Genomic DNA, 22896 nt, shown 5'->3' with positions numbered 1-22896 from the left:
TCTTCCCAGCATTCCATCCCAGTAGTTATTCATTTCCAGTAATCTCCTTCCCCTTAGCAGTTGCTACATCCAACTATTGTCAGCATTATTAATTTTAGTATGACAACTGATTTCTCGACCTCCGAACTATCTTCTTTGACCTGCCAACCAGCTTTCTGACCAGAATGTGTTAAGACATTTATAACCTTGTTATTTCCTTACAGATAACATCCTTACACAATGTCTTACTTAATATCTTGTTATACTTTCTTAGATTACACAGAGGCTATACATGGAGTTACATTTGCTCTGTTCTTTAATGGAATAATTCTGATTTCTCTCACCTCCTGACAATGGATGAGCTTACTCTGGGGTCTTGTGTAGATGTGGAATAGGAGAGGGGACAGCACTGACCCCTGTGGTACCTCACATAAAGAAGGTCCAGGGTGGGGTCTCTCCTACCCAGTCACCATTGAGTCAAATAAGATGAGGACAGACACAGTATCTTAGTGTGATGACCCAGGGTGGGATACAAAACAAACACAGTCACAGAAAACAGGTGAAGCCCCTTTTATTCCTTCATTTTGCTTCCAAGCTCTGAATATCTTTGACAGAAGACAAAAAACTCCCACACAGTTACAAGAAGAAAGAAGAAAGCAACAAAAAGCAGGCAAGATAAGGGCTGGAGGACGTCCACAGATAACACACACTGGAAAGGATGACAAACTCAGAGAGGAACCATAAACTAGAGATATTTCCATGCTTTGTTTCCAGCACTCGCCCATATGCATGTCCGTCCTCTTACTCAGTTGTCAAAGCTGCAGCCCATGAAAAGGACCAAGGTCCTCTCCTCCTTTGATATTTTCTACACAAAAAGAAGGACTTGGATATGTCCATGTTGAATTTTATCCCCCTCCCAGAAAAAGGAATTTAGATTGGTGTTGATAACTTACTCAATATCATAAATGTTTTAAAGTAAAAGTTACTACTTTCCACATAAATCAGACATTCTTATGCCTCATTATATTTTCTCTCTGATTCAGATCAGGCCTCAGTAGGATAATGTAGCATTTGGGGAAAAAGATACAAGCCAAGAGACCAGTCCCAGAGGCCAAGATGGAGAAGATCTCCACAGCCACCATGAACTTCCCTTTGGTGCTCAGGTAGCTGGGGAGGAAGGTGATCCAAACACTGCAAAAGACCAGCATGCTGAAAGTAATAAACTTGGCTTCATTAAAACTGTCAGGCAATTTCCTAGCCAGAAAGGCCACGGTGAAACTGATGAGGGCCAGGAAACCCAGGTAGGCGAGGACAGCATAAAACATTGAAGCTGAGCCTTCCTGACATTCAAAAATGATCTCACCAGTCAAGGAGTGGAAGTCCAAGTTGGGAAATGGAGGGGAGGTTACCAGCCAGGTGACACAAAGAACGGCTTGGATCAGGGGACATGCTATGACAATGGAATTGGTCAGTGATTTTCCTAAGAGTTTCCTTGACCTGTTCCCTGGTTTGGTGGCCATGAAGGCCAGAACCACCATGACAGTTTTTGCCAAGACAGAGGAAACTGCAAGAGAAAAGAGAATGGCAAAGGCAGTTTGTCGGAAGAGACAGGTGAGGCTCCTGGGTCGACCAATGAAGAGGAAGGAGGAGAGGAGGCAAAGCAGGAGGGAGACCAGGAGGAGGTAGGTGAGATCTCTGTTATTGGCCTTGACGATTGGTGTGTCACGATGTTTAAGGAAAACTGCCAGGACTCCCAATGTGATCATGGAGAGAGAAAGAGTGAGAGAAACTAAAGCATATCCCAGGGTGTCTTGATAAGAGAGAAAGTGGAGCTTCTTGGCAATGCATTGGACCTTGTCCTTGTTGGGATACTGGTCTTCTGGGCAGGGATCACAGGAAGCTGCATCTGAAATAAAGTCACTTTACATTTGGTGGTATATTAAAAAAAGGCAAATCATCCTTCAATATTGATTTATTCAAGAGGCAATTAGAATTTCTGGTTTTTTCTGGAGACTTTAATTCTCATCCAAGAAGTTTAAAGCAAAACCAGAAAGTCCAGTTTCCTCTTGAAAAAGCACCTTTGGGACAAACAAGTTCTCTACTTTGGATTTTGGATTGACTCATTCTGACTATTTGCTTCTACAGGGAAGGGCAGGAAGACAAAGTTAGGTGGATCTCCCCTTTCTCCAACAGGTCTATCAACCTCCTGGGAGACTGATAGCACTGACAGAAGATGCTCATCTTAAATAATAAAAATTAAAACTTGACCCTCCACAACCCACTCCTTCATGGAAAGTTTGATTGCTGGTTTTCTTGATGGGTTGCAAGAGAAGGACTAGAAAATCTAGAAAGGGAACCCATGAATTCTGCCCTGAAACTATCCTGCATTAAATTGCTGTGGAGCAGGAATGGTGGCTAGGAGGATAATTTAGATCCATCAACTCCAAGATTCTGCTGCAAAGGATGAATATTTTGAAAAATGTCAAATCCATTAAAAAAAACTTCATAGTTGTTTCTACTGAATGGTTTCCTTCATCTTGGAAGATCTACACTGAAAGTGTGCTCTACCTGTCTGATTAGAAATAGTCCCTTCTGGACAAGGGGCACATTGGTAGCAGCAAACTTCCTTGCCTTCTGGAACTCTCTTCCTCTCTCCTGCCTGGCACCTCTTGATGCCACACCTGGCAAAGGGCACCTTCTAGAAGAGAAAAGAGAAATGCTATAAGTGGCCTAAGCAATTAACATGTTTCATTTATTCATTTGTACATTTTTGTTTCCATTGTCAACATGTTTACAAAGGGTCTATTGGAACCCAGGAAATGCTATAGGGGGATTAAAGCCAGTGACACTCCACACCACCGATAGATTCTAGAGATTGGAACTGGGACTTGGCACATAAAAGAAGACTTGGGAATTGAACTACAGCTTTCCTAAAACAAACAGTCATGGGAATCTAATTGAATGGGAATCGTCTATGGAAACAGGTGTTGGCTGCTCTAAATGCATCCTGGATTTCAAGCAGAACGTCAAATATTTTACATGCAAACCATGTTTTTCTAAACAGATGTTCGCCAAATTTCTGATTCAGTGACCTGTTTTCCAGTAAGGAGGAAGTTTTGAATCCCCAGAAGAGAATGAGTCTTTTGCTGAATTTATTTGACCTTCCAGCTCACCTTTCTTGACCAGACAATTGCATTGGAGTTGATGGTGAAATCCTGGCCTGGGGGAGCCCCAGGATCTATTTGTCCAACTTTCACAGGGACAAACGATAAATTGGGGAGGAAAACCCAGTTCAGAAGATCATAACCAGCAGATCCCAGTCCATTTTCTGAGAAGGAGATTTCATCACCAGCACTGTTGTTGAACTGGACATTCCTCAAATAGGGAAGAAGCTGAAAGAAAAGAGATCTTCAGAAATTGGAGTCATTGGCTGAAAGCCCCAAATGAGACATAATGGCTGCTCTCATTCTGGGCTGGTCACCGTCTTAGGAGATTTTCCTGAATATGGACAACTGGAGGACAGAAGGGAAAGGGGGACAATGACATGATTAAAACCTTTGAATAGATGAAGGGTATGAATAGGGTTCTAGAAGGCATTATTTTCGATCCTAAGCAAGAATGAGGAGCATGGGCGACATGCCCTCAAAGTGACAGGAGGGATGTTCAGAAATAATGTTAGAAAGGATTCCTTCACAGAAAGAGTAGAGGAAGCTTGGAAGCAACTCCCAGTGTAGGTTGTGGGTCAATCATCAGTATCTGAGTTTAAACATGCTTGAGATAAACACATATCCATCATCCAACAACAAATTAAAATGAAATAAAAATAATTTGTAAAGAATAATAAAAAATAAATTAAAGAGAAATAAAAAAGATAAACTCAAAGGGCAGACTTGATGGACCATTAGGTTTTTTTCTGCTGTCCATTTTCTATGTTTCTGTCAGGGTTCCAAGTAACACACCCACAGCAAACAAAACTCCAAGGAAGGCAATTTCCTCAAAGAACAATTTTTTTGGATATATCATATTGGCACAGGCTGGTGAAACCCGACTCTGACTATTCCTGAAGTTTCCACCTAATTAAAAGTAAATGTTTTTCACTTTCCCAAAACAATTAGTCACATGGTCCAATCATGTTACTGTCCAGTTGCTGGGTAACTCCTGTCCCCTCCTTCCGAGCACCTGCAGGAATGTCCTTGGTTCCCAAGAGAAAGTATTTTGTTTCAGTTACAACACCCCAATTATCTCCATTCTCCCCTCCCTGTCGCTCTCCTTCAGTGTGTCAGCATAAAAGTCTCAAAATGGCCTCAGACAGGCCAGCTTCAGAGTTGACAGTTTCTTTGTTTCTAATTAAGAATGTCAGAAAACGTTTCTTTAATTCTCTCTTAATCTTTCATCTCTTACTTCTTGTCCTGCCCTAAAGTGCTTTGGATTAGAAGTCAACCCCTTCTTCTCTGTGACAGCCCCTCAGATGTTGGAAGACAGCCATCATGTCACCCCTAATCTTACTAATTCATCAGGTACCGAGTTCTTGCAACTTACAAAACCATGAAAACCAAACTCCACAGCGAGGAAGCACTGAGGGGCACAGGGGATGGGTGTAAGAGTGGAAGGACATTGAGGTGGAGAATGAAAAGAAGGAGGGGTATTTGGTGGAGTGAGCAAGGGGGCTCTGAAGCTGCCACGGCTGAGCAAAGTGGAGCTGAGCCTTCCTAAGATGCAGACCAGTTATAGAAATCTGGCCACAAGAAATTCTTTCCTCCCAAGGAATGTGTGATGGAGAAGCAACTCAGTCAAATGGAAAATTGCATGGTTATAACACAAGAATCAAGGCTGGAAGGGAGAGGACGCTATAGGGTGAAGTGTTGGGTAAAGGGGAGTTAAACCCTGGAAAATGGACCAGAATTCCCAATCCTTAAAAGTGAAGGCTGGCAAGGAAAGGCGGTTATGCTGCCTTCCTGGCTAGAAAAAAATAGAACCTAGAATGAAAGAGCAACTGGTAACTCATTTAGAAATTGTTGTGGGACCAAAATGCAGGACCCAAACAAATAATCAAGGCTCACTACTTAATTTGTCGTTAAGATGCACCTTGGAGGAATTTTCTCCAGAAATAATGGGAGGTACGCCTGCAGAAAAAAGGATGAACTTATTATATTTATGCATTTCAGAAAGGAGGAGAAAATGATATTTTAATTCATACACATGTAACAATCTAAGTAAGCATGGACTTCCAGTTTGAGCTTCTTCGGCAAGGAACCAAAATCCATGATCGTGCACGATTTCGATCCGTGCTCGCCACTGGAGTGCCCCGAGCCGGCTGGATTTGGGGCTAAACCATCCTGTAGAGGTGGTGAAGAGGGGGGAGACCACCAGCAGGGTCAAGGAGAGCCGCATCTCTCCTCCTCAGCTGGCCATTACTCCCTTTCCCAAAGGTGGTTGCAGCGGTGGTTAGAAATGGCCACCTCAAAAAAGAACTCGACCGGAAAAGAATGTGCAGGAGGGAGATAAGAAGAGAAAGTTTTGGTTGACCGAGTTAAACTGAAAAAGCAACAACGTAAGGTACCCTGGAATTTGAACTATAAAAAATAACATTGTTCCCAAAGAAGACTTTGAGGCAGCAAAAGAGAGAGGGAAGGGAAAGGATTTGACTTTTTTTTTCTTCCCTTCCTTATACTGACAGCTAAGAGATTTAAGTAAGAAATCGACAAAAATCCACTTTGACATCAATAGGCATTTAAGCTGAAAATAAAATGTCAAAGGGATAATAAAGACTTTTGGATACTCAAAAACCTTTAAAAGCAGGAAAGGAGAGAAAAGGAAAGAATAAAAGGGCAGGATCTGGAAAAATGGAGGAGACTGCCTGGAACTAAAAGGAACTTATAGTGAAACCTTAACAAGATTCCTAAAAGATACATTCTAACTGAAACTTTGTAACAAAATAATAGAATTCTGAGGTTTTCAAGATACAGTTTGTATGTGGATCTTTGGTTATTCGGAGAAAAACCCAAATTACAAGACAGACAGACAGACAGACAGACAGACAGACAGACAGAACACACACACACACACACACACACACACATATATATATATATATATATATTTGTTTTCTGAGGTTCATGGTATTTATATGTGGATCTTTGGTTGTTCGGTTTTCTCCCGCGTAAGATTCAAGTATCTAGGCAACGTTTCGATGAAGTCTCATTCATCATCTTCAGGCTTCTGTCTCCGGCTCTGTGCTTTTCAGAGTAATGTGAGATTGCAGCTGCTTCCTCCTTTTAACTGCCAGTGGGGTGGGACTTGATTGGGTGGGGGCTTGGCTGTGTTCTGATTGGGTGGGGTGTGTTCTCATTGGTAGGGGTTTGGTTGTGTTCTGATTGGTTGGGGGTTAGCCGTGTTCTGATTGGTTGGAGGCGTGTTCTGTTCAGGTGGGGGCTTGGCTGTGCTCCGGTTAGTCTTAGTTGCTGGGGATTTGAGCTGGTGAGTTGTGATCTTGCTGTTTGGCTTCTAGTTCGTGGTCCTGTTGCATCTTCATAGTGGGTGTCGGTTTGCTTCATGTATGGCTCAGAGGGTTTGAAGTGGGTAGTGATGCAGCTGTAGACCATGGACCAGAAGCTGCACTACAGCTGCATCACTACCCACTTCAAACCCCTCCGAGCCATACATGAAGCAAACCGACACCCACTATGAAGATGCAACAGGACCACGAACTAGAAGCCAAACAGCAAGATCACAACTCACCAGCTCAAATCCCCAGCAACTAAGACTAACCGGAGCACAGCCAAGCCCCCACCTGAACAGAACACGCCTCCAACCAATCAGAACACGGCTAACCCCCCAACCAATCAGAACACAACCAAACCCCTACCAATGAGAACACACCCCACCCAATCAGAACACAGCCAAGCCCCCACCCAATCAAGTCCCACCCCACTGGCAGTTAAAAGGAGGAAGCAGCTGCAATCTCACATTACTCTGAAAAGCACAGAGCCGGAGACAGAAGCCTGAAGATGATGAATGAGACTTCATCGAAACGTTGCCTAGATACTTGAATCTTACGCGGGAGAAAACCCGAACAACCAAAGATCCACATATATATATATATATATATATATTCTGAGGTTCTTCCGGGTATTTGTATGTGGATCTTTGGTTGTTGGGTTTTCTCAAGATTCGAAGTATCTAGGCAACATTTCGATGAAATCTCATTCATCATCTTCAGGCTTCTGTCTTCGGCTCTTGCTTCTCAGACAGAAGCCTGAAGATGATGAATGAGACTTCATCGAAACGTTGCCTAGATACTTCGAATCTTACGCGGAGAAAACCCGAACAACCAAAGATCCACACACATATATATATATATGTATATACATGGGTTTTTCCCACGTCATCATGATCAGGCTTGATGATGGCAGATGAGATTCTGCTGAAACGTTGCTACAACTTTAAAAGCACAACTACAATGACATGGAAAAATACTCGAACAAAGCTGAATACCATACATGTAAGTACCCGCGAAAACTTAAGAATATATATATATATATATAGTTTATTTATTAAAAGCACCTAAGCTATGCCCACAGAACCAGCTGTTAAAAAATTTGAATCCCATCCCTGTCACAATGGGCTTCATATGGGTCAATGGCAATATGTTGCTCCTAATAAATCTTTTGGATCCTTTTGAAGCTTGGCTCGAGGCTCATGATTTAATTAGGGCAATCTCTGGAACCCTGACACTGGTTTTATGCAGCTTTGATGCAGGGATATGAGGCCATAAAGATATTTAACTCAATAAATTGACATGGGGAGCTTCCTCTCTAAAGATCTGTGGCCTGAATAAGATCTGTCTTGACTTGAACTGTCCTGACCCAACCTAGTTCCAAGAGAGCAATCACAGGACTAAGGCAGCAACACAGCCTTTGATTGGTTCAGCTAAGAATTCTATTTTTTCACAGATGAAAGGCTGCTTCCAACTAATCAGCTCTGACAAGAAAGAGCCTTGCCAAATTTTTGCAAGACTGCTAAAAACAACAGATAAGAAATAGTTTTCGGTACAACAGCCTTAAAATACCAACTGTAATGCCCACGAGACTGAGTTTCAAAATGTCTTTGCTTCCTACAAAGAATGTTCTCTGCACAGCTGCCTTTTATCTTCTTGAAGGTGGGGCCATTACCTTGCAACCTTATTACCGAATGTCCCGTGCTGTTGTAGCTGCTCTTTCCTGCGAGCAACCCTGTGATCACGCATGCACTTGGCACAGGCTCCTCGGGAACCTCCTCATTGCTGCTGCCAGCCCCCACAATCTCTGAAGGCAGCAACCCACTCCCTAATGGTCCTGGCCCCTCATCTGAGTCCTCGCTCTCCTCAGCCCTCAGCACCTGCTCTCAGATAACCACCACATCAACTCAGAAGGCAGAAACAGTCCATTGACTTCATTTTTGAGGGCAAGGTATAGTTTTGCCAAAGTCAAAGGAAGTACAGTAAGGCAAACCTAAGTTTGAGGATCCCGTGTCAATTGCCTCATAAACTTCCCCTTTTTCCCAGGCCTGTCCTCCCATTGGCCCCTCATGCCCAATCATAATCCAAAGAGAAGTTTTTGGCAGTTCTTGGAATGCAGCTGCACTTTTCTCTCTGGCCGGTTGTCCTTCAGATGTTTTCTCCAGCTGGCCCAAAGTACATCAGAGGTGCTCCATTCCCCTTCCCAAAAAGCTTCCCTCCACTCCAGCATCTATGGCAGGCTGGCACTGAAGTAAGACAAAAGAAGAAGAGAGGTGGCAGACCTGACACCCAGAGATTACCTGCCAGGACTGGACATTTGAGATCCTCTCTCCAAGTCTCAGTATGGATGGTTGCCCTTTGGATCCATGCATTGCATGTAATGCGTGTGCCAGAGCATAAATGGCATTGTAGATATTGTAGCTTTCTCCAGTCATGCTTGTTTCAAACCAGTAGGATGGCAGATTCTGTACATTCTCCTTTCCTGTACATGGTTTTTTCCCCTTTGGAGGGGTCTTTCCAGGCTTGTGGATGTTGCAGTCAAAGACCCATTCCCACCATAGTGGGAGAAAGACATCTTCTTGTGGGTTCAAAGGGTCTAAAGACAGGAGAAAACGGCTGAATTCTGAGACATCCCCAGTGTGGTGCCTAAAAGTCAAAGCCCCATGGAAGGGCTTTATAATTTTCAATAGATATTGAGATTTCAGCACATTAAGTTTCCAATTGGATGTAAAGATCCAAACTTTCAGAAATGATGCTTTTCTAAATATGCCATAAGCATACACAACTGCCTGTACATTTGAAATAGTATAGGAGTCTGCAAACAGAATAATCACTTCACCTTTAGACCAAGTGTTGAAAATATGTTGTAATTTTGAATCTGAACTAACAAAAAAATCAGATTTCATCACTTCAGCAAAAGCCAGGCAGATCTCCTTCTCCTTGAGCATTGGCACCAGAGATGAGGTGAAAAGTTCTCCATCATCATTTTCAGGGGCCAGAAGCCCAACCCAGTTCCACTGGAAATACAGGAGCAGCTGGACTAAACCCACATACTGAGCAAATTCCTTGGGATTGATCTGGAAGAAGGAAGGATAAACTCTTCTCTCTCCCACAGAGAACTCAAAGCCAACACCAAGCTGGAGAAAATGAAAATCCTCTTTTAGAGACAAAGTGTTGACATGAAAAACTTCCTCGACCTGCTCCCGAGTTTCCATAGGCCGGGGAATGGGCCTCGCAGCTGCACCAAGGAATTCACTCCTCAGTCAAAACAGGACACAGCCTTGCCAGCCAAAGTCAAGGCCATGTCCACGGAGATCCACAATGGCTGGAGGGAGTGACTTATACGACCCACAAAATTGCTTCGTTGGATAATGTGACTGGTAACACACTTTGGGGGGAGGGGAAAGAGGGTCAGAGCCAAGGTGCAGGTTGGGTGAAGTGAGAGCTGGCTTCCCATAGGTAGAGCCAACATGGCACTCCTAATAAACCACTGGATTTTTCTTTCTAAATGGCTTGAGACTGCTAATTTTATGATGGAATTGATCAGAACCCTGACACAATGTCCACGTTAATGGTGACTTTAAAGGCCCGCATTGTGTGATTTCTTGCCCCACCTCTCAGATTTACTCATTGTGAGTGGAAAGCTTCATCTTCCTCCATTCTAAGGAAGAGACCGCTTACCTATTTTGCCTGGCTGTGATAGATCATAAGTCAAAGGAACAAAACATCCACACAGAGAATAAACTCCACTGAAAGGTGCAGAAAGATGATAAACTTCTAGGAATATCAGGAAGTAATTCCTCTTTCAGAATTATATCAATATTTCCTTGTAGTTATATAAAAATGTATCTTCACATAAAAAATACAGAAATAAACTCAACTATAGGATGGATGGTCAAAATCAAAGAATTCTGATGTGTGTCCGCTCGTAGCACCTTTGCTTTCATCCTTAGCTTCTGTGTGTGTATCTGTTCTTTGTGAGTTCCATATTGTATCCAGTGCTTACCTGTGGGATCTTGAAGATGCTGAAGATGGAAGCCATCAGCCTTGAGGATTTGGGCTCATCACATCCAATGGCAGAGAGTAGAGGGTCCTTCATGTAACATTTATAACCTGGAACCATTTGGCCTCGTGTGGAGAGCAGGGAGAGGCTGATCAAAGAAATCCGCCACTCCATTTGCTCATTGTTTTGGATGTGGAAGCCAAGGGTGATGTTGGGCAGGAGAAACAGATCCTTGTTGACTTCTTTAACTGCAAACATTAAGGCCAGGAACTGTTGGAAGTTTTTGGGTATAAACCTATAGTGAGAAAAAACAGAGGGGGACCTTGCAAGGAAATCCTGCCTGCAGGTGGACTTTGCCTTGTCATATTTTGGGGGAGTTTTAGACCAAGATTTTATGTCATAAGTGAACATAAGTGAACACCTTTACTAGGCCAGCAAAGTCTCCAAGGTGTTTTCCCTCTCCACTTTCATATGGTGTATAATCATGCAGAGGAAGACTTCTGCAAAGACTGGGAATTCTAGCCTATTTCATGAATTTGGCTATCTATTGAGGAAAGGACAGAAATCTGATCTATACAAAGTTATATACAAGGATCTTTGCAAACATCACTAGAAAAGTATTTCTAAAAGGAGTTTCTCAATCCAAAAGAAAGAAAACAATCATCTATATTTTTCTATTCAGGTGAATTTTACAAAAATTGATAATCTTACGAGAATCCATAAAGAAGAAGTGATGGATCATTTTGAAAATATGGTATCCTGGAGAAGATAACAGCTCTCAGGGGCAAATTCCCACCAATAACCAGATCACCAGACATGTAATATTTCCTTTTATTGTTAGCAGTCATTGGGGGCAGGAGCCAGAAGAGCAGAAGCAGCAGCAGGAGAGGCAGCCCAATCATTCTTGTCACCTTCCCTGCTAGACCAAAAGTCAAGGTTTGTGGGAAGCAGAATTGCAGGGAGCACTTGAAACCTCTGCAAGCTTACACAGTTATGGCTGCCTTGCCAGCTGGATGGCCTCAAGGCAAATTTATCTGAAGTCCTTTTGCATTAACACATTTGTATTTTATCTCTTTATTTGTTCCTATCTGGCCTATTCTGAAAGTAGACTATGTGTTGTATCTCATTATTTATTTTAATAATGAAGTCACAAGATTAATCAACCATAAATGAGCATTGTATCAATCATGCCTCCTCTTACCTGTGTTTTGGCTTTGACACAAAGGGCAGCTGAGTCACACCAAAGCTCAGAGTTAGCTCTCTGGAAGACCAGGTGAGGTCCTCCAGCAGGGCATATTTTTCAAAGCAAGTTTTACCTTGGGAGATTTTTGTGGGTTGAAATCCCCAGGGGAGACATTAAGAATTACTGTTCTTCTGATGATTTCAGGGAAAAGCAATTGTCCTACCCACTTTGCAATAGATGTCATTTGCACATCAGGTGGGGAAAAACATGTTTGTGTCTCTTGTGGCTAATCCACAGAACAGATAGACTTGAGAATTGAGATTTTGACCTACCTGAAAGTGAACACCTGTGCAGAAGATGGAGTTTGGCCTGTGTCATACTATGTTCAGATAGAATGGGTGCTAATGGTGTATGGTGGCAGTCAGGTGTACCCTAGGAAGTGTGAGCAATCATGTCAATGGTGAGATGGAATACCTGGTTTAGTTATACCCCCAAGACAAGAAATGGAAAGGATTGACTGATCAAATGTATATGGCTACCCATCTCATGCAAAGGGATTCTGAGCAGCATACAACAGCCCAGTTAAAAACTGTAAATAAAGAAGACATTCATTGCTTAAACCTTTGTACAATAATAATACAGTCGTGAAGTCTGTTGTGATGAGACCAACCAATGCAGATCAGCAAGCAGAGAAAGAATGTACCCTATCAGAAACTTGCATAACTTTTTTTGCGACTGCAATTTGCACCAGCTGAAGTTTCTGGATGCTCTTCAAGGGCAGCTCCATATGGAACGCATTGCAGTAGTCCAACCAGGAGTTGGCCAGGGCATCCTTCATCCAAGAGGACAGGACATGCACAATGATGCTTAATTTACCCGAACAAAAGATGTACAATTGAGTATCATCAACATATCAAGGATACTTCACTTCATGACATTGGATGAGCTTACTCTGGGTCTCATGTAGATGTGGAACAGGAGAGGGGACAGCACGGACCCCTGTGATACCTCACATAAAGAAGATCCAGGGTGGAGTCTCTCCTCCCCTGTCACCACTGAATCAAGCAAGACAAGGACAGACACCGTTATCTTAGCAGTTCCTTGCACTTCACTCTTCTGGGCATCTGCAATTATTCCTGGGATCTGCTGGAGCCCCTCTACCAGTTTAAAGTCAACAGCCCAAAAGACCTGTTAGGGATACACCCTAGCAGAATTTGCACGGCAGTCAGGTGGCAAAATATGTGAGATAAACGTTTTTGTAGCTTACACTCAGTAAAACATATACACTGTGCTAGTTAAATAGTTTATTCCAGTAAGAGTTTTAACATAGTCAAAAACAGTCCATATATCATTCACTAATTCAGTACATCCGGGGATTATTTAGTTACAAAGTCCAGTGTCAAAAAAGAGGTCAGTAAACTTACAAATATCAGTCCAGTAATATATCTCCTCGCAGTAGAGATATGAAGAAGTCAAACCTCCTTTCTTCCTTCGACGTTCACAAACTCAGCAGTAGGGAACATGCAGTTAGCAAACGATCAATCCAGCAATCGTCAGTTTCTCTTGCTCCCTCTTATGGCGGTTTCACAACCGCACCCAAAATTACATGCTTTGCAGTTTTAAAGTGACACACACTTAAACTTACTATCATAGTTTATATATATTATTTTACCCAAACTACGTTAGGTAACCTTGTTATTCCTAACAAGACCCCTATCACTAGGACCCCTTTTGACGTTCCATATCTTCTCCACTTCCTCCTTTAGGCCTTTGAATTTCTCCAGCTTCCCATCCTCCTTCTTCCTGATGTTGCTGTAATTTGGCATGGCTGCATCTATCCCCACCTCTGTCTTCTTCTCTACGACCTCTTTGTCCAGTTCATTGGCAAGGACCTGCATGTCGGCCTTGATTTAGAAGTCTCAAAGGATCTTAGCCCTGTTGTTCTCCACAACGTTGTGTGAAATATCACAACTGGGCTTGGGAAGGTCCAGTCCATACACTGTGCATATGTTCCTGTACAGAACATCAGCTACTTGTTGGTACCATTCAGTGGATGCTGTCCCTGCCTGAATCTTACACTCTGCCACTACGTTCTGGTCTGTCTTTGAGGCTGAATGCAATATTCAGATGTGGCCTAACCAATGTAGAATATGGAGGAACCAAAATTCCCTCTTATTTTTCACACTTCATCCCTGCTGATTCAGCACAGACTCTGTGGGTTTTTCACCTGCATCAGACAAAGAATATCAGCAACAAGCTGCTCCTCTTGGCTGATGTTCAGCTTGTAATTCATGAAGAGAGAGAGATTCTTTTCACATGTGCTTCTGCCCAGGATGCTCTCTTCAATTCCAAATATGTGCCTTTGATTTTTTTCTACACAAAAAGAAGGACTTAGATATGTCCATGTTGAATTTTATCCCCCTCCCAGAAAAAAGAATTAAGATTGGTGTTGTTAACTTATTCGATATCATAAAAGTTTTAAAGTAAAAGTTACTACTTTCCACATGAATCAGACATTCTTATGCCTCATTATATTTTCTCTCTGATTCAGATCAGGCCTCAGTAGGATAATGTAGCATTTGGGGAGAAAGATACAAGCCAAGAGACCAGTCCCAGAGGCCAAGATGGAGAAGATCTCCACAGCCACCATGGACTTCCCTTTGGTGCTCAGGTAGCTGGGGAGGAAGGTGATCCAAACACTGCAAAAGACCAGCATGCTGAAAGTAATAAACTTGGCTTCATTAAAACTGTCAGGCAATTTCCTAGCCAGAAAGGCCACAGTGAAACTGATGAGGGCCAGGAAACCCAGGTAGGCGAGGACAGCATAAAACATTGAAGCTGAGCCTTCCTGACATTCAGAAATGATCTCACCAGTCAAGGAGTGGAAGTCCAAGTTGGGAAATGGAGGGGAGGTTACCAGCCAGGTGACACAAAGAACGGCTTGGATCAGGGGACATGCTATGACAATGGAATTGGTCAGTGATTTTCCTAAGAGTTTCCTTGACCTGTTCCCTGGTTTGGTGGCCATGAAGGCCAGAACCACCATGACAGTTTTTGCCAAGACAGAGGAAACTGCAAGAGAAAAGAGAATGGCAAAGGCAGTTTGTCGGAAGAGACAGGTGAGCATCCTGGGTCGACCAATGAAGAGGAAGGAGGAGAGGAAGCAAAGCAGGAGGGAGACCAGGAGGAGGTAGGTGAGATCTCTGTTATTGGCCTTGACGATTGGTGTGTCACGATGTTTAAGGAAAACTGCCAGGACTCCCAATGTGATCATGGAGAGAGAAAGAGTGAGAGAAACTAAAGCATATCCCAGGGTGTCTTGATAAGAGAGAAAGTGGAGCTTCTTGGCAATGCATTGGACCTTGTCCTTGTTGGGATACTGGTCTTCTGGGCAGGGATCACAGGAAGCTGCATCTGAAATAAACTCACTTTACATTTGGTGGTATATAAAAAAGGGGCAAATCATCCTTCAATATCGATTAATTCAATTTTGAAGGTGATTTTTCAAGAGGCAATTAGAATTTCTGGTTTTTTCTGAAGACTTCAATTCTCATCCAAGAAGTTTAAAGAAAAACCAGAAAGTCCCGTTTCCTCTTGAAAAAGCACCTTTGGGACAAACAAGTTCTCTACTTTGGATTTTGGATTGACTCATTCTGACTATTTGCTTCTACAGGGAAGGGCAGGAAGACAAAGTTAGGTAGATCTTCCCTTTCTCCAACAGGTCTATCAACTTCCTGGGAGACTGATAGCGCTGACAGAAGATGCTCATCTTAAATAATAAAAATTAAAACTTGACCCTCCACAACCCACTCCTTCATGGAAAGTTTGATTGCTGGTTTTCTTGATGGGCTGCAAGAGAAGGACTAGAAAATCTAGAAAGGGAACCCATGAATTCTGCCCTGAAACTATCCTGCATTAAATTGCTGTGGAGCAGGAATGGTGGCTAGGAGGATAATTTAGATCCATCAACTCCAAGATTCTGCTGCAAAGGATGAATATTTTGAAAAATGTCAAATCCATTAAAAAAACTTCATAGTTGTTTCTACTGAATGGTTTCCTTCACCTTGGAAGATCTACACTGAAAGTGTGCTCTACCTGTCTGATTAGAAATAGTCCCTTCTGGACAAGGGGCACATTGGTAGCAGCAAACTTCCTTGCCTTCTGGAACTCTCTTCCTCTCTCCTGCCTGGCACCTCTTGATGCCACACCTGGCAAAGGGCACCTTCTAGAAGAGAAAAGAGAAATGCTATAGGTGGCCTAAGCAATTAATATGTTTCATGCATTCATTTGTACATTTTTGTTTCCATTGTCAACATGTTTACAAAGGGTCTATTGGAACCCAGGAAATGCTATAGGGGGATGAAAGCCAGTGACACTCCACACCACCGATAGATTCTAGAGATTGGAACTGGGACTTGGCACATAAAAGAAGACTTGGGAATTGAACTACAGCTTTCCTAAAACAAACAGTCATGGGAATCTAATTGAATGGGAATCATCTATGGAAACAGGTGTTGGCTGCTCTAAATGCATCCTGGATTTCAAGCAGAATGTCAAATATTTTACTTGCAAACCATGTTTTTTTAAACAGATGTTTGCCAAATTTCTGATTCAGTGACCTGTTTTCCAGTAAGGAGGGAGTTTTGAATCCCCAGGAGAGAGTGAGTCTTCTGCTGAATTTCTTTGACCTTCCAGCTCACCTTTCTTGACCAGACAATTGCATTGGAGTTGATGGTGAAATCCTGGCCTGGGGGAGCCCCAGGATCTATTTGTCCAACTTTCACAGGGACAAACGATAAATTGGGGAGGAAAACCCAGTTCAGAAGATCATAACCAGCAGATCCCAGTCCATTTTCTGAGAAGGAGATTTCATCACCAGCACTGTTGTTGAACTGGACATTCCTCAAATAGGGAAGAAGCTGAAAGAAAAGAGATCTTCAGAAATTGGAGTCATTGGCTGAAAGCCCCAAATGAGACATAATGGCTGCTCTCATTCTGGGCTGGTCACCGTCTTAGGAGATTTTCCTGAATATGGACAACTGGAGGACAGAAGGAAAAGGGGGACCATGACATGATTAAAACCTTTGAATAGATGAAGGGTATGAATAGGGTTCTAGAAGGCATTATTTTCGATCCTAAGCAAGAATGAGGAGCATGGGGGACATGCCCTCAAAGTGACAGGAGGGATGTTCAGAAATAATGTTAGAAAGGATTCCTTCACAGAAAGAGGAGAGGAAGCTTGGAAGCAACTCCCAGTGTAGGTTGTGGGTCAATCATCAGTATCTGAGTTTAAACATGCTTGAGATAAACACATATCCATCATCCAACAACAAATTAAAATGAAATAAAAATAATTTGTAAAGAATAATAAAAAATAAAGAGAAATAAAAAAAAGATAAACTCAAAAGGCAGACTGATGGACCATTAGGTTTTTTTCTGCTGTCCATTTTCTATGTTTCTGTCAGGGTTCCAAGTAACACACCCACAGCAAACAAAATTCCAAGGAAGGCATTTTCCTCAAAGAACAATTTTTTTGGATATATCATATTGGCACAGGCTGGTGAAAACCCGACTCTGACTATTCCTGAAGTTTCCACCTAATTAAAAGTAAATGTTTTTCACTTTCCCAAAACAATTAGTCACATGGTCCAATCATGTTACTCTCCAGTTGCTGGGTAACTCCTGTCCCCTCCTTCCGAGCACCTGCAGGAATGTCCTTGGTTCCCAAGAGAAAGTATTTTGTTTCAGTTACAACACCCCAATTATCTCCATTCTCCCCTCCCTGTCGCTCTCCTTCGGTGTGTCAGCATAAATGTCTCAAAATGGCCTCAGACGGGCCAGCTTCAGAGTTGACAGTCGCTTTGTTTCTAATTAAGAATGTCAGAAAATGTTTCCTTAATTCTCTCTTAATCTTTCATCTCTTACTTCTTCTCCTGCCCTAAAGTGCTTTGGATTAGAAGTCAATCCCTTCTTCTCCTTGACAGCCCCTCAGATGTTGGAAGGCGGCCATCATGTCACCCCTAATCTTACTAATTCATCAGGTACCTAATTCTTGCAACTTACAAAACCATGAAAACCAAACGCCACAGCGAGGAAGCGCTTGGGGCACAGGGGATGGGTGTAAGAGTGGAAGGACATTGAGGTGGAGAATGAAAAGAAGGAGGGGTATTTGGTGGAGTGAGCAAGGGGGCTCTGAAGCTGCCACGGCTGAGCAAAGTGGAGCTGAGCCTTTCAGCCTTATGAGCCTTCCTAAGATGCAGACCAGTTATAGAAATCTGGCCACAAGAAATCCTTTCCTCCCAAGGAATGTGTGATGGAGAAGCAACTCAGCCAAATGGAAAATTGCATGGTTATAACACAAGAATCAAGGCTGGAACGGAGAGGACGCTATAGGGTTCCAAGTCTTGGGAGCAGCTGATAATCCCCCCCCTTGAACCATCCTTTCCCCCCTCACCTGCCCTTCATCCCGGTTACCTGTGGAGCCCTGGTCCATTCCTGCTTCCGGGGTCCCCCGGAGTCCAGCTCTCCCCAAAGGAGGGGTCAACCTGCAGAGAAAGCACACCGGAGATGAAAAAAACCGGTTGGTGGCACGGATGATCTGCTTAGTGACCGGCAGGATTTGTGACCCTAAATCCAGGCTGGATTAGGGTGGTAACTTGAGGGCCGCCTGCCTCGACTCTTCCCATCGCAGCCTCAGACCCGGAAAGGAGGAACTGAGGTTGATCAGCAGCTGCCTGTGAGTCCTCAGCCCCACCGAGTCTGCATGCAAGAGAGAGGTGGCTTGAATGACAGAGCTGGAAGGGACCCCAGAGGTCATCTACTCCAACCCCCTGCCCAAGCAGGAGACCCCATCCCATTTCAGACAAATGGAAGAGACTGGGCAGCCAGTGTTGGGACACCCACAACTCCCCTGGTGGGTCAACGGGAGGCTGCGCAAGCTTCTGTCAGGGCCCTTGGATTGGGATCCTCTCACTGAGCAGGGGGTTGGACTGGATGGCCTCAAGGGCCCTCCCCCACCTACAGTTTCTGAGCAGAAAAGGAGGAAGAACTCCCATCCGAGGGGAGGGAAGTGGCCACGGTGGATTTAATAAGCCCAAGCAAGGAAGTTTTGACATTTATTTATATTTATTTGTAACATGTACTGGTCGCCCATCTTAGTGTGGGGTAACTCTGGGCGTCTTACAATCTTAAAAAGATTGAATTTATACTCTGCTGTGCTATGCTATGCTGTTATATTCTTTGTTATATACCTTATATTAATTATATATTTGTGTTGTGTTATATATATTGTATTGTTTTATATTATATATAATTATATTAATTTTTGTTATATGTTATATTAATTGTATATTATGTTATATATTAATTATAGTATAGTATATTGCATCTTTGTTATATTGTGGCAATTATATATATTACATTATGGATTATGTATATTATGTATTATAACTATATTATATTAGTGTTTGTTGTTACATGTTATATTTATTATATATTATGTTATATATTAATTATATACTATATAATAGTATAGCATATTGTATCTTTGTTATAGTAACTATGTATTATGTATTATGTATATATTATATTATGTATATATTATATTATGTATATATTATGTATATTTTATATATTATATTATATTATATATATATATACTATATTATTATATATATACTATATTATACTATACTATACTATATATTATATTATATTACATTACATTACATTACATTATTAATATATTATATTACGCTACGCTACGCTACGCTACGCTACGCTACGCTATGCTATGCTATGCTATATCGTTACATTAACAGAGAAGGCTTAGTTGCTGCTGCCCCGGGGCTCGCAGGGGAAGCAGCTGCTGCAGATGTGCAGCGGGACCTGCCCGGTAAAACAGCTGGAAGGGGGGGCGGGGGGGGCAGGGCTGCCAGGAGGGGCCGGTGCGGGGCCGGCCAGGTCAACCCGAGGAGGCAGCGGATTCCCACGACAGGATGACCGGGCGACGCCCCAGAAGAAGCGGCCGGAGGAAGGCGGGGGGGGGAAGGGGGGGCTGAGGACAGAGGCAGCATCCGCCCCCCCCCCGAGCCCCCTTCGGCCCTGAAAGGAGCCCTTACAAAGGCAGGAAACGGCCGAGGAACGGCACACACACACACACACAAACACTCACCACACTCAATGCACACTCGGCACACTCGACACACACACACACACACGCGTGGAGCGCGGCACTTGGAGCCCCCCCACCCCTCCTGGCAGGAAAGCGCTTCCAAATTTGGGCCAGTCCGCACTTGTGAGTCAGACAATCCGCGCGTAGACAACGGGGGGGAGGAGGAGGAGGGGACCCCGCGAGGCTCCCGTGACGGTCAATCGGCCCCGCCACAAACCGCGCCCTGAAAACGAAAGTCGGGATTCCAAGCGGTCCCCTCCAAGGGGGGGGCGGAGGGGAGGCACCGAAGGACCCCTCCCCCGCCAAGACAAACTTGTGGGGGGTCCCGGTGGGTTCCTCCAAGCTGCTCAGCAGCCCCGCGGCGGTCCGGGTGGCAGGTGCCTCCCCCCGCTCCCCGGCTCCGAGCCTTGGCTGGCTGCCAGACGCCCCCTCCTCCCGCAAGTCTAAACCCCCCACTCCGACCCCCAGACTGCACCCCACGGGCGCTGAGTCGGGCCGGGGCTACTCGCGAGCAACTCGGCTCCTCCCGCCTGTCTCCGAGAGAGTCCCGAAAGGGAGGACTAAATCTCGGGAAAGCCCCCTCCCCCACGCGGACCCCCTTCCCCCCCTCCCAGGTGCCGGCAGGTCTCCTGAGGACTAGCAACTTGGCTCCCTCGAGACAAGTGGAAAGTCCCGCGAACTGCGCCCAAACTCTCCCGGGGGGAGTCGGGCAAAGTCTCTTTTCCGGCCGCCGCAGCTCCCCTTCCCTCGAGCATGTGCAGAGTTCCTCCGCCTGGGCTGGGGAAGAGACAGTCGGGCTGAGTTCTGGACCCCCCTCCCCCCTCACAATCGGGAGGCTGTGAGTTCGATCCTCGGCAGAGGCGAATATCTCGACTTAGGCTCTCCTGCTCGGGCGGGGGTGGGACTAGATGACCTCCAAGGTCCCGGTGCATTCTACCAACCTGCGGGCTCCGCTTCCCCAGCGGGCGGGCGGTGGGCTCGCCTTGCTCCGGCGGGCGCCCAGCGAGCCGGTCCGGCTGCGGGCGAGCGAGGGGAGGGCGGAGGCGGGCGCGGCCCTTCCCTTCTGGCCGGGGCCGCGGCGTGAGTCAGGGCCGAGGGATGCGCCGCTTCCCCTCTGGAGCTCGGGAGGGGCGGGAGGGGGAGGGACCCTCGGGGAGGGGAGGGGAGGGAGGGGTCCGCCTTCCCGCCGCCGCCCCTCCCGGAGCCCGTGGCGGAGCTTGCGTGGGGGGGGGGGGGGAGCCCCGCGTGGCTCCCCCTTGGCCGGGCTGAGGGTGCAAGAGACACGCCAGCCCCGAGTGGGCGGGCGGGCGGCTTCTCGTTTCAGAATAACAGAGTCGGAAGGGTCCTTAGAGGACATCTAGTCCAACCCCCTCCCAGCTCGCCCATTCTGGGGAGCACCGGCAGCTTTCTGGCTCGGAGAAGAGCTGAGGGGGTTCAATGGGGAACCAATCAATCCCGGTTGGACGTTGCTTGTTCTGAAGCGATCCTGGCTCAGAGTGAAGCCGCCGGGCAATTGGGGAGAAACTGCCAAACGGGGGAAGACAACGAACCAGGGGAACTGCTGGCCACTGTGGGTGCTCCATCCTTGGAGGTTTTCAAGAAGAGACCGGACAGCCACCTGTCTGAAATGATACATGGTCTCCTGCTGGAGCAGGAGGGGGGGGTTGGACTAGATGACCTCCAAGGTCCCTTCCACTCGGTTCTGATCCAGAAAACAGGAGATCCACCCAATGGGAACACGCCTGTTGAGCAATCTCTTGAATCCCTGGCTAAAGAGGAGTGGGGGGGTTGGAGCTGTGGTGGTCCACCCAAATTCCTGGTCCCGTGGGCGTGGCTTGGTGGGCGTGGCTTGGTGGGCGTGGCAGGGGAAGGATGTCCCGCAAAATCCCCCTTCCCACCCCACCGACCTGCTTTCCAGCTCCCTTCTCCTGGGCAGGGCAACCGGAGGAGACCCAACCGATCAGCTGGGAGGCAGAGAAGAGATGGGGCTGGCGGGGCCGGTCGGAGGGTGGGTGGATCGGCCCGGTTCTCCAGAACTGGTCGGAACCGGCTGAATCCCACCTCTGCTGCAGAGCCTTCTGGGAACGGCGGAAAGGACCGTGTTGTAGACCGGAGACGGATGACGTCCTCAGCGGTTCCAAGAAGGCTCCTCCCCCATTTGCACCCCTCGGGTGACCCCGAGGACACAGATCAAGGCCTCCAAGCGGCCTCAGCGACCCCCTCAAAGGCTGCGAAGGACCAGCTTTGTCCGCAAGGGGCATCCATCCTTCCCCTCCCCACCATCCGGTCAGAGCTGAAGAAGCTTCTAAAATGAGAAGCGAAACGTCTTCCAAAGACAAACCAGGAAGTCCAGCGGCCTCCTGAACCCCACAAAAAAGCACCTTTGGGGCCCAGGGAAACAGTTTGCCAGTCTCCAACCACGGGGAGGCATTCCTAGAAGGTCTGGAGGAGGGTGGGTGACCCAAAGGGGCTTTTCTCAAGAAGTAACTGGACTTTGCCAGGATTGCCATTCCGGGGGAGGGAATTCTGGGAGTTGAAGTCCACAAGTCTGAAAAGTGAAAAGTTCGAAAGCTCCGCCTGTCCCGAGGCAGAAATCCAACATTGCTTTAAGCGCAAAAGAGGGAACCTCAGGAAAGCAACCAAAGAAGGCAGGAAGTGAGAGCAGGGCGTCGCCGGGTGAAGCTGCCCTCGGCGTTGACCTGACCTGGGTGGACCTTGGCCTGGCTACAGGTCCCTCCGATGAGGGACCTTCCCAGTGGGGTTTGGGAAATGCAGGTTCCAAAACAGGGAAGGGGCTGATGGAGAGAAGTCAGCCCACCCGGATATGGGGGCTCCGATTCAGCTTCTGAGCCAGCAGAATCGGAAACGGAGGCTAGATCACGGAATAGCAGACTGGGGGAGGGACCTTGGAGGTCATCTAGTCCACCCCCCCCCCCGCTCAAGCATTGTCCCAGGACAAAGGGTGGTCCAAACCTCTTCTTAAAACCTTAATGAAAATGTATAAGACAGATGGATATAAAAAATGTACACAATCTAAAGAGATATAATTTGAATAAATAGAA

General features: G+C 45.5%; 2 protein-coding genes across 2 annotated transcripts; both read right to left on the bottom strand.

Moving 5' to 3' along the window:
• Positions 1-534: 534 nt before the first annotated feature.
• Positions 535-13559, bottom strand: LOC148128358 (vomeronasal type-2 receptor 26-like). Its single transcript, XM_087920291.1, has 7 exons — positions 13382-13559; positions 11680-11794; positions 10482-10773; positions 8776-9612; positions 3153-3371; positions 2548-2677; positions 535-1885 (listed from the first exon to the last, which is right to left on the bottom strand). The coding sequence occupies exons 1-7, from the start codon at positions 13557-13559 to the stop codon at positions 981-983; spliced, it is 2676 nt and encodes an 891-aa protein (XP_087776417.1). The 3' UTR covers positions 535-980.
• LOC148128357 (vomeronasal type-2 receptor 26-like) lies at positions 12946-18198 on the bottom strand (the record flags this gene model as incomplete). The annotated part of the gene is made up of 4 exons (XM_087922558.1): positions 12946-15075; positions 15757-15886; positions 16362-16580; positions 18136-18198. Coding segments are annotated over 4 exons (1317 nt in total), but the record flags the coding sequence as incomplete, so codon positions are not given.
• Positions 18199-22896: the final 4698 nt, after the last annotated feature.

Source organism: Pseudonaja textilis, chromosome 1 (assembly GCF_049901715.1).
Source record: "Pseudonaja textilis isolate UNSWEBS1 chromosome 1, rPseTex1.2, whole genome shotgun sequence".
Lineage (NCBI taxonomy): Eukaryota > Metazoa > Chordata > Lepidosauria > Squamata > Elapidae > Pseudonaja > Pseudonaja textilis.
The sequence above is the reverse complement of the archived record's forward strand: the minus strand, read 5'-3'. Positions and strand labels throughout refer to the sequence as shown.

Coding starts and splice junctions, on each gene's coding strand:
- LOC148128358 (XM_087920291.1), bottom strand. CDS start 13,559: ATGCAGGTCCTTGCCAATGAACTGGACAAAGAGGTCGTAGAGAAGAAG. Junction 11,795..13,381: donor GAACGTCAAAAGGGGTCCTA/GTGATAGGGGTC, acceptor AAATCTCCCAAG/GTAAAACTTGCTTTGAAAAA. Junction 2,678..3,152: donor CAATTGTCTGGTCAAGAAAG/GTGAGCTGGAAG, acceptor TTTCTCTTCTAG/AAGGTGCCCTTTGCCAGGTG.